This window comes from Miniopterus schreibersii, assembly GCF_964146895.1.
Source record: "Miniopterus schreibersii genome assembly, chromosome: 2".
Taxonomy (NCBI): domain Eukaryota; kingdom Metazoa; phylum Chordata; class Mammalia; order Chiroptera; family Miniopteridae; genus Miniopterus; species Miniopterus schreibersii.
In genome coordinates, this window is record NC_138102.1 from 95,879,988 (window position 1) to 95,893,734 (window position 13,747).

Consider the following 13,747-nt stretch of genomic DNA (forward strand, 5'->3'; position numbering starts at 1 on the left):
TTGAATTGATCCTTTTCATTGGTATTTTTAAATCTTAATGAATATGTTTTTGCATCTATGGAATCAAGAACTTGACTGAAGAAAATTTCAAGCTATTGAAGTCTTCAAAAGGGTTATGCATTTTGATGATACATGAGCAAAAAGAACCAGCTTAATAGTCAGAACCTCTAAGAGACAAGTACAGTTGATCCTCATATTTTGCAGATTGCATATTTGCCCCCTTGCTAAAATCTATTTGTAAGTCCAAAATCAGAACTGGTGGCACTTTCACTATCATTCACAGGCAGGTGCATACAAAGGGTGATGAATAATAGGAATTGCTTGGCTCACTTGTTCCCAGCTGAAGTCGAATGAGGCAGCTTCATTTTCAGTGCCCTGCCTTCCTGTTTCAGCCCTCATACTGCAAACAAGTGTCCTTTTCATGGTCTCCAGTGATAACATTTTTGTATTTTTGTGTGAAATGGGGTACTTCAAATTTCTGTCACAAGATATTGGAGTTCTTTCTGTTCAGTGACTGACAGGGTGATTTCATTTTTTTTTTTTTTAATTCCTCTTCCAAGGATATTTTTTCCATTGCTTTTCAGAGAGAGTGGAAGTGGGGGAGAGAGAGATACATTGATTGGTTGCCCTCCCTCCCTCACCTGCCCTAACTGGGACTCAGGCATCAAGCCTGCAGCCGAGGTACATGCCCTTGGCTGGAATCGAACCCAGGACCCTTCGACTGATGCTCTAACCACTGAGCAAACGGGCTGGGGCGGTGATTTCACTTTTTAAAATGCCCCTCCATGTTGTGCTGAATGCTAATGTTCCAGAGAGCAAGGAGGCTGTGATGTGGAGCAAATGTGGGTGTTAGACAAGCCTCATTCAGGCATGAGTTACAGCACTGTTGGCTGTGAGTTCATTGTTTATGAATCAATAATGCATATTAAATGAGGTGTCTATAAACAAACACACTTCAAACAAGGTGATATGTTGATCTGTTTACCTGGTGAAAAATAGAAGGAACTTAACCCTGCATTCACTAATTCGGAGTCTGCAGCAACTTTATAGAAATATACATACCACAAATAACAAGAAACTACTATGTACAAGATGAATATGTTCCAGTGACATTAAAAGAATGTTGTCCATTTTCATTATGCAGCAGGTTCTTGAATAACATTTCATTCCAATCAGCCTGTGGTAAAATCAGTTTTGTTGTTCGTGGTTTCACTTAAAGTTGCAGAACCTACTATTGACATTGAGGATTTAAACTGTCTGTACTTTCAAGGTCAAGAAAATATGGAATAAAAATAGGGTTTGTTATGTTTAAATTCGTATTAAAATTATCTAATGAAGTTCATTTAACTTTCCTTTCATTCTTATGTAAATTTTCACAAAATGACTTAAAACCGTTAACAACTTTTGTAAGGCTTATTTCACCCAGAAAAAAACTGTTTTACTTTGTAGGCTGTGGGTTAATAAAAGCTGAAGGCACAAGGAAACGATTCACTGGCAGCAGTTTACCTGACGCTTAGATGCCATGAGTTGGTGGTAGTATTCTGGTGGTCCAGCTGAATCTGGAATACTTCCTAATACAGATTTTCCAGTACTTTTCTTTTTTGAGTTATTTACAAACTGATGAAAGTACTCTCTGATGAAGGTTCCAGAGTTGTATATTTGTAGGTGAGGCCAGTCTATTTGCTGTAGGAACCAGAAAAGCAAGTTACAGGTTAGATCTATAGACCTTTAGTATTCCTAAGTTCACTACCTATTAACAGAATGTCAGAAATGGTGGGTTGTGCCAAAACCTTTTTAAGAGTGAATATATACATAGTTCAAAGACTGCTTCTTTATTTGTAACTATTTATGAGAGATGCTGTTGTTAAAAACCAACCCTGAAATCTATGTTTGTCTCTGGTGGTCTTTAGTGTATTTTCTGTTTGTTTCTCACTCTTCCCTGTTGGACTAAGCTCAAAAGCATGAATGGTACATTATTTATGAATTCTATGCTAAGTATAGTGCTTGATACTAAGTATTCTGGGATTCACTGAATGGTGATCTAGTGAATTTTTGATGAAGAAATTGATACACAGATTAAATTATATGTCCAGATTACTAATTAAGTAGGAAGGCCTCAGCATCTTCTTCAGACTCCTCTGTAGGCCCTATTCTTGCTTTTTTTTAAAAATTATAAAATGTTAAGGAAAGTCTGTGAAGTTCTCCCCACATTCTTAAATATGCTGGTTAGGCTAGTCATCGTTCTCCATTTTTAAGAAATCATTTAAAAGTTTGTAGTAAGTACACATTTGGTCTTTTCAATCTAACAGGTATCTTCTTGGCTACAGAAAAGTATTAATATAGTTTTCATTTTAAAAATACATGAATTAGCTAGTCTTATTAAGAAATAAACATTAATTCCTGTTTGTCTAAGAATTATTTAGATTAAGTTAGAAAGATTTTAGAAAGTTTAATAGAAAGCCTGCACATTTTTACTGCAATGTTTGAATTGATTAGTTAATTTTAGAATGAACTCAGCTAGATTATTGAATAATAGTTAGGAACCTTTATTAAAGGAAAAACTTATAAAGCTATATGTATAGCTATGTGACTTGTTATAATAATGCCCACCTTATTTCTTTGACCATTGTTTTGTGAAATTTTTCTCTTAGCTTGATAAAGATGACATGGTTTACATGGAAGCATATGACAAGTTGCTGGAGTCCTGGCTGACTTTGGTCCAAGATGACAAACATTTCCATAAAGGCTTTTTTACCCAGCATGCAGTTCAAGTCTTCAATTCCTATATTCAGTGCCACCTGGCTGCTCCAGATGGCACAAGGAATTTGGTAAGTTTTAAGCCAGATTGTGAATAAAAAATCTGATTCAGTGTAGGCTCTGTTTTGTCTGTTTTTATCCTCTTGTACATTGTGTAATGCTAGAAATTTGGGCTGACCTTCTTAGAAGATTTGCTGAGAGCATTAGATAGAGAGCAAAAGTGGCCCCTTGTCTGAATGCACCATGTTTTGTGGTATGTGGCTAGTAGTTAACCTCCCTTTTCTTCAATTTTCAGTTACCCACCTGTGGCTTTCTATTTGTCAAGTGGAATTAATGACTTCTTGTTTCCAAGGATCATGGATCTTAAAGATGTCAGATCTTTGTAGTGACAGAAGTTAAATTCTGTGGTGTGGGAGGTGGGTTGTGAGTGGGCATTTAACTGTGTTTACATATGTGTGCTATGGGTTTATATCCTCTGCTTCTTTCTCCTGTATTTTCCGCTTTCCTCCCTTTGGGTGACTGTAGGGCTGTCAGCACTGTTAGAAAGGGGTTCCTAGACAGCTGCACTGAAGGCTGGCTCTGTCTATCTCCCCTTCTCATGTGAAGTGCAGAAGCTATTTCACAGTGCAACAGGATTACGTGGCTTATGGGACGAAGGTGTGCAGCTCATTACTCATTATTTCTCTCATTGATAACAGACTGCCAATGGTGTGGCCTCTCGTGAGGAAGAGGAAATAAGTGAGCTTCAAGAGGATGACCGAGACCAGTTTTCAGATCAACTAGCCAGTGTAGGAATGCTAGGAAGAGTTGCTGCAGAGCACTGTATACCTCTTCTGACAAGGTACACACAGTCCAGAGAACCCATGGAGCAAATACTCTGTACTCACACTTTCCTGGAGAGCACTTTTTACACCCCTACCCCATATGTACCCAGTACACTGGAGCAAATGGACAGAAACACACTCATGGTTGCATTCCTTGGCTTTTGTACACTGGAGCCAGGCACTATAGCATAGATGGCAGAGAGATTATGGAAACATGGTATGAGACATGATTTGACCAGTATCAATAAAAACTTGGAATAACCAATTTTCATATACCTGTTGTAAACCTTGATTATTTGTAAATCAATGTTTTAATTCTGTCATAAATGATAAATCACAGTTCCTATAGTGCTGTGAGAACAGTTGTGTACACAGATAAATACTTCCATATATATGTTTTTGTGCTGATGTCTTAATTTATGTTGTCTAACACATGGAAATTATGTTATTCTAGGCCTTTGCTTATTGGACTTTATGAAACTATTGTGTTTTCTTTTTTTAGTTTATTAGAAGAAAGAGTAACCAGGCTCCACAGTCAGTTGCAGCGACATCAGCAGCAGTTACTTGCTTCACCTGGTTCAAGCGCCATTGACAACAAAATGCTTGATGAGCTATATGAAGATATTCACTGGCTTATTTTAGTTACAGGTTGGTTGGTTGTTTCTTTTTAAAATGTAATTGTCAGCTGAGCAGTTTAGGCCTTAAAAAGAAGCTTCATGTATTAAAAATGATATTCCATACATAGTATTGGATGAAATTTGATGGCAGCTGCTATATTACAGCTATAGATGCATTTAAAAAAAATACTGGCTAACATGTATTCATTGCCTGTTGCATACCAAATGTTTTATGTGGAGCTTATTGTAGCCCACTGAATTGGTGCTATTATTAGGTATTATTATTATTGTCATTATTATTATCCCATTCTTATAAATGAAGAATCTGAGACTTAGAGAGTTATAAGGAACTAGCCCATGGTTACACTGCTATTAATTTTTGGAGCCAGAATGCAAATCTAGGCAGTCTGACTTTTTAGAGTCTTCTTCTGTAACCATATTGTCAAGTATTTCTGTATTTTAAATAGTCAGGAAAAAAAAAATCTTTATTTTTTAAAAGGCATCCCTAAATATTGACTTTCGATATAGATAATAGTAGCATTCCTATTAACTTTACAGAATATATTATTGAAAACTACTAAAAGGTAGTAGATTAAAAAGCCTACATGTCAATATGAATGATTAAATTGTTGAATAAAACATTAGTCCTTTGTTTTTTCCTGTTTTTGAGAGATTATTGAGAAATAGAAAGTTTCTTCTCACCAAATTTGAAATAACATTAAATTTATAATTTACATTTACACCAATTTATATGCTGTATATAAATCAAATAAAGCAAAACATTTATAGTGCAATTTGATAAATGTAGATTTGTTAAGTGTTCATTTTTAATTTTTTTTAAACTGAAGGCTACCTCTTAGCTGATGATACTCAGGGAGAGACTCCGCTAATACCTCCAGAAATAATGGAATATTCCATTAAGCATTCATCTGAAGTTGACATTAATACAACACTTCAAATTTTGGGATCTCCAGGAGAAAAGGCTTCTTCCATCCCAGGGTACAACAGAACAGATTCTGTGATTAGGTAATATAAACTCTAGCTGTGCTCTTGTAATTTATACTGTTTTATTAAGTTCTGAGTTGATGGGTAGATGACTTGAGGGATAGGTACGTTATAAATCTGATACATGAAAGAAGATAAAATTTTGAGAAGCCTTGAAATGCACAAGGACGGCAAGTACTCAGTATATTTAAGCATTGCCACTCTGGTCAGAGATTGACAGCCATACCCAGTAATGACAAGCATACAGTTATTCTAAATACAGGGAGACTGGGGGGACATTTGCTTTAATGCACTGTGATCATACCTGTCAGAAAGCAGTACTGATGACAGGTACAGGCACCCTAAATCAAAGAAACAGAATATGAGATTCTTATATACCAGATGAACATTAACAAGTACTTATTGTTCATAAAGCTAAAACTACATTTTAATGTCTTTCTTAAGGAAAATGGATTCTTATCTTATAAAATAGAAATATTTATCCTGAATGTGTGAAACTTGAAAGCCCTGTCAGTGAAGGTACAAGACTATGTGCCACAAATGAAAGAATTCATTTTGATCTTCCTAATAGTAATGGCAACTTTTTCATTACTTCTTAATGGTGACATTAAGGAGGGATAGACCTGAACTAAATGTTCTCCTAAAATGGAATTTGAAAACAGTATTTTGAATTTCAATATATTGAAATTTAGGTTGCAGACAGAGATGTCAGTAATGAAATAATATTGGTTTTTGTCAGTTGCAAAATCAGTAACTCAAACAGGGTGCTATCCCCCTTATTCTCTTTATCTTAATGCCAGAATACATGGATATCACTTAAGCCTATGCAGTAGAAAATAAGATTTTTAAAAAATTGAACTCGTAAGCTAATATCAAGGAGATGTTTGGGAATTTATTCCTTTATTGTTGCATTCTCTTGTTTGAAATAAAGTGTCAATGCTCTATTGGAAAAGTTTTGTCTCTTCCTTTTAGGATGACTACAGGCCTAAGATTAAGTATGTAGAAATCATTGCTTTTGCTTTGGTTTGATTCATGGTGAATGGTATTTCAAAGGCAGTTCATTTCAGGGTGCTGTCACGTGATATTCTTTGTCATATTTCTTGTCTGGGCAGTACCGTCAGGAATGTTTTCCTTGTATTTTCAGTGCTTTTTCAATTTTTGCCAGTCTCAGGCATCACTGTGGGAGCAAAACATCTGAGAGCACAGACTATGGAGGGATGAGGGGAGAGTTAGAACAACCACCAAAAAAAAATCATCACTTTTTTTTTTAGTCCAAAGAATTAAGGTGAAATTGAATGGTATGTAGGAAAAATATCCCTTATTTGTTTGAAAAACTAATTTATATTTCTTGAAATTATTACTTGACAGATAGTTATTGAGTATCTCTGATATTAGGCCCTGTTCTAGGCATTTGGGATACATTAGTGAGCAAAACAGACAAATTGCTCCCCTTCTGAAGCTCCCTATAGAGGAAAGACAATAAATCAGTTAATGATGTCTTATGTTTGGAGATCATAAGTGCTGTGGTAAGAAGCTGAACAGGGTTGGGGATCAGAGTTGCAGACTCAGGGACTGCTTGTAACTTGAAATAGTGTAGTCAGTGTTGGCTTCCTTTAAAAGGTGTTTGGTGAGCCAATGCTTGAGGTTGGTGAGGGGCTGGGGAAGCCGAGGAAGAGCATTGCAACAGTGAACAGTGGATGCCAAGGCCCCACCACAGGTGGGCATCCAGGAGCCGTAGGAACTGCTACTATGGGTGGAGCAGAGTGTGGAAGAATTGTGTAGTTAGAAGGGAAGGAAAATGGGATCAGTGAAATCTTTGGGCCTTTGTAGTTTCCGCTCTGAATGGGGTGGGTGCTCTTGCATGGTTTTGAGCAGAAGAGGTGACCGTGCTGCATTAAGTGTAAATTACCAAGGGCAGAGGTAGGAGCAGGGAGACCAGTAAAGAGGCTAGTGCTGTCATCCAGAGAAAGATGCTTGTCCAGACCAGAATGATAGTAGAAAGCTCTTTGACTCACTGTGCTGACTTTTGGTTTATGAAATGAAAAGGTAATCCAAGATTTCCCATAATACCAAGACTGAATGCTGTCTGAAATGTAAAATATGTTCAGATAGCATGGTGAAGAAACTGAAGACCAGGGTATCAATCTTGCAATGGCAACAACTAAAACAATGTTGTGACGTTGTAATCAGTTGTTTCAAGTTCTCTACATGTCAAGGTCTGAGAATGCAGTAGTGATGTAGGAGGACCAAGGAGGGACTCCTCAGAAGAGGTGGCATTTAAATGGACACTTGGCGGATGAATGGGAGTTTGTAGCATACAGAGGAAGGAGAAGAGTATTCCAGGCACTGATAGCAGCCTAGCAAAGTGGCCATGTGAGAGGAGGCTCATGTACACACATGAGGGGAGAGGTGTTTGTTGGAGGTTAAGAGGTAGGGTGGGCTGTGGAGTGGGCTAATGAAGTTGGATTAAAAGTGTTGAAAAGAGTTTGAAACAGGGAAGTCAGCTAATCAAATTGTTTTATTAGAAGATTACAGTGTGGAAGCTGGATGCAAAGGATGGTTGGTAAGTTAGGAAGCATTTCCGTTGGAGTGAAAAGATTGAAAGGGCAGATGGGTGATAGGCGTTTCTGGGGCAGCTCTTTGGGACTTTGGGGTTGATCGAGGGTGGTGAAGAGAGAGGCAGGAATGAGGACAGGCTCCCAGGAGCCCCGGGTTCATCTGCTGGTGGTACTCCTATTGACCTTGCTCCCATTTTTCAAAACAAGGGCAAAACTCTTCCTCGTTCCAAGTCTTACTGTGGTGGGTTGGCAGGTGTGTAGAAACCTGCGGAGTTCCAGATAGTGTGGTATTGGAATTGAGTGACTGAATAATGGAAAACTAGTAATTTTACAAGTCAGGAGGTTTTTAGTCCTTTGCCTTAAATAACACTGAAGAATGATCTAATAAAGCTGTCAGTTATCATATTATTAAAAATAGTTTTTGTTGGTAGGGCTCTGTGATTTTTGGCATATAACTTGTAAGAAGTTCAAATAATTGAGGGCTCTGCTATTTTTAAAATGCCTTCAGTTTACTCACATGAATATGTTTTCTCAGTTTTTTAATCTGTTAAAATGAAAAACATTTCAACTTTTTCTCATTCTAGCAATAAGTACATTTTTTCACACATAAGCTAATTTGGAGAATAAAACCCTGCCATATCAGTCTCATTCAGAGATACATAAAATTTCATATTTATGTTTAATAATTTAAATGTGTGTTTATATTTTGTGCAATTATGTATTAGTAAATATTGTAATAACTCAATACAGAAGACATTTTAAAAGTCTTACCATCATTGGAAATTTTATAAAATTATGTTTTAGTAGCTAGACATATTTGTTTCAGAGAAGCGTACCGTGTGATCAATAAAATGAGTATAAATTTATTATATTAGGATAATAGTCTGTGGGGCAATGAAATCAAAATAAAAATTTAAGGAGAAAAACAAACAATGTAAAGTTTCCAACTGTTAAAAACTGTTTTTTTCAAATGGATTGTGAGTATCCAACAGTATAGTAATTAAATTCCAGTGCATAAAAGTTTGAGCACTGGTGGTAAAGGGAGTATAGATAGTGAAAAAGAAGAATTTCGGGCACAGAACCTTAGAAACCACCTGTTTAAAGAAGGAGGTCAGAGGAGAGGAGGATGTCATAACCTGGGGAAGAGTAAGAAACAGATTAGGGGAAATATGGAAAACACGGTACAAAGGAAGACATTTCAAAAGGGCGAAGTGCTCAGCAGCATCTGGTATTTCTGGGACACCCAGCTGGATAAAGAACTGAAATGTCTATAAGATTTCATCACAAGGGGACAGTTCAGTCATCTTGAGAGCAGTAGGGACAGTAGAAGCCAGACTTCATGTAATTAAAACCTCTTTCTTGGCACTGATATTCACAAAATGGTGTGATAATGGGTTCTTCCAGTCAAATCCTTGCTTTGCCTTTTAGCTAAAGGCAAGTTAAATATATATCACTTGTGGTTATGTGCTCCCCTAATCCCATGTCACGCTGAGTTGTTAACACACAGCCATGTGACTTACGTAGTGTAGAAAAGGACATTGCATAGACCATGTAGGTTATTTTTCTTGTAGGATTTTTATTTTATAATACCATTAAGAACCAAGTTTATTAGGAAATGAATAGGACTATCAGATTTTTTTTTATCCTCACCCAAGGATATGTTTATTAATTTTTTTTTTTTTAGAGTGAGAGGAAGGTGGGGGAGAGAGAGAAACATCGATTGGTTCCTTCCTGTAAGCACCCCAACTGGGGATCAAACCCGCAACCTAGGTATGTGCTTTGACCGGGAATCGAACCCACAGCCTCTTTGGTGTACAGGACGACGCTCCAACCAACTGAACCATCCAACTGGGGCAGGACTGTGAGATTTAGAGATAGGACTCAATATTCAAAACATTCTGAATAGGTCTGTTACCAAATCCTGCACCATAAAATGACCAGTATATTATAAAAACAAATAGTGCTAATCATGGCAGTGTTATGTAGTTATGGTGTAGGTGAAGAATTTAGCATTTACTCCTAACTTTTATTTTTTTTAAATATGTTTTTATTGATCTTAGGAAGGGGGGTGAGAAACACTGATCGATTGCTTCCTGATCAGGGATAGAACCCCAAACCTGGGCATGTGCCTTGATAGGGAATCAAACTGGCGACCTTTCGGTGCATGGGACAATGCTCAAACAACTGAGTCACACTGGCCAGGGCAACTCTAAACTTTAAAATTTTTGTATTTCTCTATTTTGAGTCTGAAAAATCTATTTAGACAGTAATGCAGGTACAACTTCAACAGATGGATGTCTCTGACCAGGACTCCTATCCCTTTCTTTGTCTTGTTTGCTGCTTCCTGAAAGGTCAGCAACAATGTGGGGCATTTGTCTGCAGCCTTATTAATGAAAATGTCATGTACAGCCTGGCCTAAATCCAGAGAGTTTGGAAACAAAAAGGGACTTTTATGAAGAAAATAACTAATAAATAGATCGAAGAATAAATGACTTCTTTTTGTACCCATAGGCTGTTATCTGCCGTTCTCAGAGTTTCGGAAGTTGAATCTCGAGCAATAAGAGCAGATCTCACTCATCTGCTAAGCCCTCAAATGGGCAAAGACATTGTTTGGTTTCTAAAACGCTGGGCAAAGACTTATCTTCTGGTGGATGAGAAGCTATATGATCAGGTCAGAATGTAAAACTGTTTAACTTCATTTGGATTTATGATTTTGGCAGTTGTAGAAGTGAGAACATTTTCTTGGAGATTTTTCTCATCAGAATGTGACTAAGAACTGAACATTTTCCACATTGAAGAGCACTGTATTAATGGCATGCTATTTTAATAACTTTTCTTAGGGCACATTCATTTGATTCAGGGTATTTTAACCAATATTAAGTTATAGATTACTGTTTGAGAATGTATTATGTTCTTTGTATTTGATGTGAACTAAGCAATGCTTCAGATTTAGATGTTAACTTCAGTTTCATTTTTCTATGGACTTTTTTTTAAGCTGGTCTTTCTTTCTGGCCTAAAAAATTGGTTTTCTCTTTAAGATAAGTCTGCCATTCAGTACAGCATTTGGAGCAGATACTGAGGGTTCTCAGTGGATTATTGGCTACCTCTTACAGAAAGTCATCAGCAACCTCTCAGTGTGGAGTAGTGAGCAGGACCTTGCAAGTGACACTGTGCAGCTCCTTGTCACGTTAGTGGAAAGAAGAGAAAGGTAAGTTGATTGTAAGAGCCAGGCTGTGTGTAATTAGCTTGCTTTTTAGTGTAGACTTTGCAAGTGACCAACATTTACGTGGTCCTAAGGTCTAGGTAAACCCTGCATTTCTGGAGCAGTATGTTTTAAAAAGCAACGTCATATTATTATTACAAGTGCAAATAGGGCTTTCCTGTGTTACAAGTGAGGGTTGCGTTGACTGTTTAAGGATTTGGCATTGAAGTATCTTAATTTAGTAATTTATTTATAAATTAAAGTTTTAAAGAACTTTAATATAAAACAGTCTCACTTGACTTTTCAGATATCCTGTTAGTATTATCCCATTTTAAAGATGAGGAAAACTGATAATTTAATAATTAATTTAATTTAATTTTGTAAAGTAAAATTTTTAGTGCTTTCTACAACAAATTTGGGAAATGTTTTTATTTTTCTTACTGCATAGGAATACGATTATTATAATTACTATTGTCATTGGCTACTATTGATTGGTTTCTTATAATATACTAGGTACTGTTCCAAGCATTTCATATGAAGTATCTCATTTAATCACATCAGTCTCAGCCATGAGCTTTAGGGTTGTTATTACTGTTGTTATCCCTGTTTTACAGATCAGGAAACTGATACATAAGAGAGATTAAATACATTTTACATTGTCAGATTACCAATGGGAATTGAATGCAAGCTCGTGGGACTCCAAAGTCTGTGCCCAGTTTACTGTACTTTAAAATTAATTAAATCCAGCCACCTTCCATTTTGTTTACTTAGTATACATATGATGTAAGTGGTATATCTTTCTTTTGTTGTTTCTGCCCATAGGGCAAACCTAGTAATCCAGTGTGAAAACTGGTGGAATTTAGCTAAACAGTTTGCAAACCGAAGCCCCCCTCTGAATTTTCTGTCCAGTCCGGTGCAGAGGACCCTGATGAAGGCTCTTGTCCTGGGAGGTTTTGCACAGATGGACACAGAAACCAAACAACAGTATTGGACCGAGGTAACAGTTCCCCTGATTCTGATTCCACCCTCTGGTAGAACTTTGTTGGTTTATCTGTGTGTTGCCATAAAATAGTCCACAGAGACATAAACATTGGTCATCACTTTTCTGATAATTTTCCTTCCTAATGTATCATGTGTTCTACAGTTTAGGTATATTTTCCCCCCCAACTCAAATGAGAATCTGAACTGGTATATTCTTTATTAAGAATCAATGAGCTCTAGCCAGTTTGGTTTAGTGGTTAGAGTATCAGCCCACAGACTGAAGGGTCTCCAGTTCGATTCTGGTCAAGGGCATGTACCTCTGTTGCAGGCTCAATCCCTGGCCCTGGTCAGGGCGTGTGCGGGAGGCAACCAATCCATGTGTCTCTCACTTCGATGTTTCCCTCTCTCTCTCTCTGAAAAGCAAGGGGGAAAAATATCCTTGGGTGAGGTTTTAAAAAAAAGAGTCAGTGAAATGTTCTTTTGTCTTGAACAAGGAGATATGTATGAACCACTGTATTAGTTTGCTAAGGCTGCTATAACAGAATACCACAAACTTAGTGGCTTTAACAACAGAAATTTATTGTCTCACACTTCTGGAGACTGGAAGTCTAAGATCAGTTGTGGAAGGGTTGATTCTGTCTGAGGCTTCGAGGGAGAATCTGGTACAGGCCTCTCTTGACTTCTGGGGCTTTACTGCCAATCTTTGGTGTTCCTTGGCTTCTGGACACACCACTCCCACCTCTGTCTTCACCTTCACGTGATAGTCTCCATGTTCACATGCCTGTGTCCAAATTTCCCCTTTTTATAAGGACACCAGTCATATTGGATTAGGGGATCTACTCTAATGACTTGATCTTAATTTAATTATATCTGAAAACAACCCTATTTCCACATAAAGCTATGCTCTGAGTTCCTGGGGGTTTGGATTTCAGCATACCAATTTTGCAGGGACATAATTCAACCCATAACAACCACCATGAATATTGCCTCATATAATGAGCTTTAAATTGGGAACCAAGACTTAACAATGGTATGTAGGTTGCCAGCCTATAGTCCATGTGACTAGAAGGAGCAGACATTAGGCAGTTGTGACTTCAGAACCAGAAGAAAAACCAGGTTGACTATGTATTATAGTTGAAATAATTATGTTATTATATGTACAGCTTTAAATAGAATTAAGATATTATCTTCATGAATATGCCTGTTGACTCTTATACTCAGCGTAAGACTGAATATCCAAAGTTATGTTCTATGCTAAGAGGAGTTGGAAAGGAAAAAAACAGGCAAGAGCTTGTGTTAGACTTGACTCTGTAGAACAGAGATTGGCAAACTGTAGCCCACAGACCAAATGTAGCCTGCTGTGTGTTCTTATAAAGTTTTATTGAAACACAGTCACTCTCAGTTGTTTGCATGTTGTCTATGGCTGTGTCTGAGTGACAGCACAGTCATAACTGAGTAGTTGGGCCAGAGGTGGCGTATCCTGCCAAGTCTAAAATATTTACCCTCTCGCCGTTTATACAGGTTGATGTGTAAGTGGGTTTTCAGTTGTTCATATGGAAAATAATACAGTAAATAATAAAAAATACAAGAATAAGCTCTGTTTTGTATACTCACAATTGTAAACCTACTTTTGCCCACCCCTGTAGAAAACAGTCCCTACTATGGAGGCTTAATGTTTTATTGGAAAGGGATGAGGATAGTGGCCAGACTCTGGATAGCATTGAAGTTGTGTTCTGTGATTTGTGGGATTTCCTTTTTTCTTTTCTCTCTCTCTCTCTCTTTCTCTTTCTCTTTCTTGAAGCT

General features: G+C 37.3%; 1 protein-coding gene across 5 annotated transcripts in view; it reads left to right on the plus strand.

Moving 5' to 3' along the window:
- XPO4 (exportin 4) overlaps positions 1–13,747 on the plus strand; it is a gene marked incomplete at its 5' end in the record, with an annotated part of 103,554 nt that overhangs the window by 72,058 nt on the left and 17,749 nt on the right. For 4 of the 5 annotated variants that reach the window (XM_081125519.1, XM_081125523.1, XM_081125520.1 and 1 more), the window contains 7 exons: positions 2,652–2,828; positions 3,456–3,598; positions 4,084–4,229; positions 5,047–5,224; positions 10,273–10,432; positions 10,800–10,969; positions 11,786–11,960. In XM_081125519.1, coding sequence (XP_080981645.1) covers positions 2,652–2,828; positions 3,456–3,598; positions 4,084–4,229; positions 5,047–5,224; positions 10,273–10,432; positions 10,800–10,969; positions 11,786–11,960 — 1,149 coding nt within the window. The remainder of the gene's footprint in view (positions 1–2,651; positions 2,829–3,455; positions 3,599–4,083; positions 4,230–5,046; positions 5,225–10,272; positions 10,433–10,799; positions 10,970–11,785; positions 11,961–13,747) is intronic. The other variant, XM_081125522.1, reaches the window with a different exon arrangement.